This window comes from Pipra filicauda, unplaced genomic scaffold (assembly GCF_003945595.2).
Source record: "Pipra filicauda isolate LSUMZ 115617 unplaced genomic scaffold, ASM394559v2 scaffold344_size1527164_pilon, whole genome shotgun sequence".
Lineage (NCBI taxonomy): Eukaryota > Metazoa > Chordata > Aves > Passeriformes > Pipridae > Pipra > Pipra filicauda.
In genome coordinates this window covers 1,239,314-1,245,805 of record NW_024104470.1, presented here as the reverse complement: position 1 = coordinate 1,245,805, position 6,492 = coordinate 1,239,314, and the positions used below count along the sequence as shown (strand labels likewise).

Here is a 6,492-nt window from a genome sequence, read left to right as displayed (position 1 = left end):
AAAATATTGAAATAAACAAAAACGTATCAGCGCTTTAAAGGTTAACAGCCTCTGCTGAACAACATGCGTTTATCCAACCACGTCCTAGAGTAGTTTTTTCAGCCTCGAGACCAATGAGCACAGCTAAGAGGAGGGCCTTGGGATGGTGGAGAGGCTGAGTTACCCCCTCCCCTCTGCCTTCCCTCATCTCCACCTCCCCCTCTTTTTTTTTCTTTTTTTTTTCCTTTTTTTTTTAGTTTAGTAAATTAATGCAGCAAGAAACTCCCAAGATCTGGCGAGTCCTAGCAGGGGAGAGAGGGCAGAGGGGAAATGAGATGCATTAGGAGGACAGTGAGCCACTTTCTTTCCGAGCACAATGGAAGTGCTTCCCAAGAAACTTCCCCTTCGCTCCCCTCCGCTCTAGCCCTGAGCAATGGGACACCTTCCCTACAGCAGCAATAACTTATTCGGGAGGAAAAAAGCCCAGGAAGCAGGAATCAACAGCATCCAAACGGCGGGCAGGAAAGCGACACAACCGGGACTGCAGCACGGCTCCACACTGACAAATTCCTGTGGATGTAATTAGGAAGACACCCCGGCCAGCAGCGGAGATTAAACCCTGGGGTTGTTGAGGGTCGTCGCGCCCCCCACCTCCCGTCTCACCCCCGCCACCCCGATGGCAAACCTACACCCGCTGCGCCTCCCGCTCTCGCCAGCCTGATGTCCGGAGCGACATCCCGCTGAAGGGAGGTCTCGGCGCGGGCAGCCCGGTGCTCCGGCCCCAGCAGCACTGCAGTGGCGGTGGCGGGGGCCCCGGCGGAGGAGGGACGAGCCGAGGCGGCGGCGGAGCGGGGCCGCTCTCCGCGGTGCTGGGCGGGCGCGCTCCGGGCGCTGTCCGGGTGCTGAGCGGGGCCCGCCGCTCTCCGCGGTGCTGAGCGGACCCTCCCGGCCGCGCCCCGGCCCCGGCAGGGGTGGTTCGCTTCCCCCCCACCGATTCTTCCCTAAGTGCCGGGTTACTTTATTGGCCAACCCCACCGGCCCACCCCTCACGGAGTACAAAAAAAAAAAAAAAAAAAAAAAAAAGGGCAAACCAAAACAACAACAACAAAAAAACCCCCAACAACAACAACAACAAACAGCGAGAGCTGGAAAAATGTGCAACGTCAACGCGCTCGGAGTCTACGTGTGGGAGACGATCGTTTTCTTCAGGTAAGGCTCGGCTTTACGCGAGGAGTGTGTGCGGGCTGGAGCACCGTGCCCAGCCCGAGCTCGGGGCACAGCCCCCGGGCACAGCCCCGGCTCCGGACAGCCGCGTTCCGCCTTCCCCGAGCTGCCTTTTGGCCTCCCCCCGGTTCCCCCGAGCCTGGCTCACGCACAGCCCCTGGGCTCGGGACTTTCCGCGGCTTTGGGAGTTACTCCGTTTAATTAGCACCGCAATCTCGCCAACCGCAGTGCTGAAAACACCGATCCCGGCTGCTTGCAAAGTGACAGCTAGTGGCGGCTGGCAATGCTGCACTTGAATTTGCCCGGGTAAATACTCCCACCTCGCCCCCTCCCCATTCTTCATATTGCAGGTGAGTTCCGTGGGATGCTTTCACTGCTCATCTGTGAGGGCTCACCCTCTATCCTCAGCTTGCTCTGTTCTAAAGTCACAGAAAGCAAAGAAATAACCTCCTTCCTTCTCAACTTTTTTCCTCTTACATTGCTTTGAGTATTCTTCCCTTGCAGAATATAAGCAAAAGCCAAAGGGGACGTGGGGAGCTTTTTGCAGTTATATTCATTATCGCCCAGCTATATTTTGACCGTGGTTTAGATGTGTTCAGTTTCTCTTTAAGGCTAAGACAGAAGGAATAGCTTTAGTCTTAAAGAACTGTTTCATGTCCATCTATCCTTGCAGTGCTTTTATTAAATGGACAAAAAAAAATATTGGAAGATAGAAGCTCCTATATTTGCACGAAAGATGCAGCCTGCTGTAGCAAGTGAGAGATGCCAAATACTATTGGAGAAAAAATCTCTGTCATGACCTGAACTTGTTCATCAGTCTTAGACTTCATTTCAGTTGTGTGGCTCTTACTTCTGCATTTTTCCAAAGTGTCATGTTGTAGTTTAATGGGAAAACACAGACGTTATTTGCATACACATCACTGGTATAATACTTACCTTATGATTCACAGTAGCAGACCTGCTGATACTGGCCAGACTTTTCTAGCTAGCATTCTCTTTCCTTTTGAACACTAAAGTCTTTCCAGGCATAAAAATCGAGATATCACCACTTTTTCTGTAAGTCCGCAGGAAATCAGAGACAGCAAGATTGCAACATGAACTCAAAGCATTTAATGTTTAGGAAAGCCAAAAAATAAATTCTAGAAATAACTAAAATCATCAATCTCTGAAAAGTAATGTCCAATACCTGACACTTCAGAGCCATCCTTTCTCATCTTGTGACACTCAGACACAAGTGTATCACAGCACTACACAATATAGTGAGGTGGACTGAAAGGGAGAACACGTATGTGGCAATAAACTCTTAGTTAAAAACAGTGTTGAAGCATTGGGTAAAAAAAAAACAACAAACAAACCAAAAAGCCCCCAAACAAACAAACAAGATTAAACAGCACAAAACTAGAAAGCAAAAGGAAAATAAAAGAGTCTTTTCAGGCTTGCATTTCCTATGGCCTTGGTATTGAAGCCTCTGTCCACGTCTCCTCTGAACAGACTGAACAAGTGAAATTGATACCCACTTGTGCATCACTCAACACATGTGAGCACTTACAGGTTCTCAGCACATCAAGTACAGTCCTGGGCACTCAAAACCTTGGTAAACAAGTCACTTCAGATTCTAATGAAAAGGTTCATAGTATCATAAATTATATACATGAATATGTGGTATATATGATTAGGTCATATTGCATACAAAAGGTATTTCTGGAAGTTTAGTTTTCCCAAAATTAACATTTAAGAATATTTGAAAATGCTTTAATTCAATTGCTGGGGGAGGATGAAATCAAATTGCTTTATATATTGCAATAATTTTCCAAGTAGGAAAAAAATAATTAAAAAAAAAAATATCAGTAATTCCTGCTTAGAACTGACTCTACACAATGTTTTTCCCTTTTTTTTTTTCCTCTCCCCCTTTGTGTTATATGTTCAATTTATTACAGGCCAAAAATCTACCAGCCTTTCTGGTCCAGGAATAGCTTTGCTATTTCAGTTTCAGTAAAAGAAGTTTATTCATTAACAGTCATTCATAAATTTAGCATGCCAATTACTCAGTCATACACAATGTTTAACAAACCCAAATCTGATAATCCAATAATCCATAAGAGAAGTATGCATGGCTTTAAATTACAGAGTGCACCACGCTTTACTGTCAGCCTGTCAAAAATATTCTGGAAAGAGAATCCATTATGTCTTAGTACATGTACCACACAAATATAAAAAAAAAAATTAAAAATCCAGTGTTCCAAGGAAAATTATATACAGCCAATATAGGAAATAAGACTAGATTTGTTGCTTAACAAAATCTTCCTCCACCAGCCTTTTAAAAAACAAGACCCTGTGGGAAAGAGTAACAGCTGGTGTGTGAATGCAAACATTATGGTATTGCCAATATGATATTTGTTTCTGTTACAGTTGGGGTGTTTTAGAAGGAGTTTGTGATACGTGGCTTATTCCGACATGCCTTTCTTTATGGAAGAGCACTTCCCATTCTGCTACCTGCCTTCTCAGACTGCAGTCACTTGGCTGTGACTAAGGCATTTACTGAGAACCTGGATAGAGGCAGGGATGGAAGCTGGGTTAGGGTGGGAGATGAAGACTGAGAGGCTGCTTGACCAACCTTTCCTTACAGATATCTCAGTAAGGCAAAATCCTATTTCTTTAAAACAAATTGGACAATATTCACATAGGGATTTCCAGATGTTCTGATTGTATCTGTGGAGACGTACCATCATTCTCCTAAAGTCTAACTACATACACTGCACGTTCAGTTGTGAATTCCTTCACACAGCACAAAATGCTCCCCTATCCCATGATGATCTTGCCTGGACTTTCTGTTGTACCATCACATTTTAATAGCTGCAGTGGTCCAGAAACTCCACTGCATAAGCTGGGGGTAGGAATGCACCTTGTACAAGTTAGGACATAAAAGATATCCCAGAACTGACTCCTTACCCAAGTGGACACTGTTGACATTTGAAATTCTTTGGGCCTGATTTTTGTCCTAATTGCACTTCTGCACATCAGGAATCTGCAGCACGACCTTCACTGAATCAAGATCAGAGTTGGCCCCTTCTGAACAGCAATCTGTCAGCAAGCAGGAGTGATTCAAGGCTACTGCTCCAAGTGAGTCACAGGCTAAAACTTGCTGCCAGCCTCAGTCCCTACTGGATTGCTCCAAGTGGCATGTTTATATTCCCTTCTGTCAGTAATGGAGCTCTTAATTTCCAGTTTTTAAAACAATAAGAAGGTGTCATTGTAAATATGATACCTCAACTTTTGGGAGAGGAAAGACATTCTTTCCTAAGACAGTCTTGACAAGTTAGGGTGACTGAAGAGCTGCTGGTTTCAGCCCCTCAAAAATATCACAAAAGGAAAGGCAAGCAAAGAAACAGGAGAGTAATGTGCACCCCATCTCTAAGGCTCCTGCTACAGCTCTGCAGTGCCAGGTAACATCTCAGAGTTGCCTGAGTGAAGCACCAACCAGAGACTTCCAGAGCCACAAGCGAAACAGCATAGCAGATATTCTCAATACTTAAAGAATATTTTCCTCATGCTTACTAAAATCTATTAGAAGTTGTGCCTTATGACCTGTTGTGCCTCTGCCGAGCCTGTCATCTCCTCCACAAAATAAAAATGATTTAGCAAAGTCTTGGACTAGATGGCTCTAAGGATACTCTTTAGCTGCTTTGGTCTGCAACCTTTAATAGCCTCATTAGAGACCCCACTAAAAGGGTTACATGTCTAAGGTTTGAAAGTGTGACAATAGAGACAATTCTAGAAGCCTTTATAAATCATTCTGGAAAGAAAAATTAATTTGGTGTCATCACAGTAAAAGACAAAATGTCTGGGACTCTGCCTTCTGCAGGGACTTTAATACATCCAGCCAGCCATCCTGATTCTCTTGCATTTTAGGCAATTAAGACAAATCAACATAAAGTATGCAAAACATTTTCTAACAGTCTGACCTTAACCTTCTTCTCCAAACAGCTGTCTTAAACAACTCCAGAACTGCTATTTGGATAGTTCAGAACAAAAGAAAGGCTCCACAAATGTCTGGGCAAAAAACCCAGCCTCCTTCCTTCACCCCTTACGTTTGGTACAAAGAGCAGAAAAACACTAAATAATCAACTTGCTTACCAAAAACATTACAAAACAATGTTGCAGTTTCTCCCACGCACTAATAAAATACACTTTGTGTCCAAGGCACTGGTGCTGTGCAGATTTTAGGTAATACAAACTGGCTGTCCACCTTGGCTCACTCTGAACATTACCCTACACTGCAGCAAGTCCCACTGGCAGAACACAAAATTACTGTGCAAATATCTCAGGGGAGCTGCTTCTGGAAGGAGATTGATATGTGGAGGGAATGGTGGGATCCTGCCCTTACACATAAGGGCACTACAGAGACTTCCTTCAAGAACAAGAATTCAGACATGGGAATTTGGTCCCCCCTTATTTCTCTTCTCTCATGAAAGAGGTGTTGGAGAGCCTTAGGTGTGAAGCAAGTCAGAAGCAAAGGGCCCTCTGACTCTGAGTGCCTCAGATTTAACAGCACAGCCTAAAGGCTACGAAGTTCACTCTGATTCCAGGTAGAGAGGAAAGAACTTGTAAGCAACAGCTCAGGGCAGTTCCCTGGTCTTGGGCAAACACATTTCTTGTTTGCTTATAAAATTCATCTCACCAAATCCTCATGAGCTGACCTGGATAGAAAAGGATCCCAACATCTGAATTAAGAAGTTAATCAATGTCCAAAATTAAATTACTTTATTATCCCAGCCCCGACCAGCAATCATTCATCTGTAATAGAAAACCAGCAGATAGGTCTGTTCTCATTGCATCCCAGCATGCAGGTTAAAAGGACTCTCCCAATTTCAGTGTCAAGAAGATGTCAGACCACTTAATGAATATAATTTTTATTTAGGTACTGATGAAAGACAAGAGTCTTAAAAAGTAACTCGTGCTTTAAAAATCATAACATCCAAATCAAACCCGCAACATTTAATTACGTTAAATCACATCATCTATTTTCACTTGTGCATTTTCTGTAACCTGGAGCTTTTCTGAGAATCCCAAAGTGGCCAGTATTAGGACAGCAGATAAGCTGTTAACAAATTTTTACTTCCATCTGGTTTATTTGCCTGTATCAGCTCTCACTGTTGTGACACACTAAATCAGGGTCTCACTATTTCCAGTAAATTACCCCTTTGCTCTCATTACTGGGCTTACTTTCTACTGACCTTTATCTATCAGCAAGAGCACAAATTATTCTTATGAATTATGGTTATACTTGTG

General features: G+C 43.9%; 1 protein-coding gene across 2 annotated transcripts in view; it reads left to right on the top strand.

Annotated features, from left to right (window-relative positions):
- Nucleotides 1–202: 202 nt before the first annotated feature.
- GLRA1 (glycine receptor alpha 1) overlaps nt 203–6,492 on the top strand; it is a 37,498-nt gene continuing 31,208 nt past the window's right edge. The window contains exon 1 of one of the 2 annotated variants that reach the window (XM_027718266.2): nt 203–1,188. In XM_027718266.2, coding sequence (XP_027574067.1) covers nt 1,133–1,188 — 56 coding nt within the window. In that variant the 5' untranslated portion in view covers nt 203–1,132. The remainder of the gene's footprint in view (nt 1,189–6,492) is intronic. The other variant, XM_027718267.2, reaches the window with a different exon arrangement.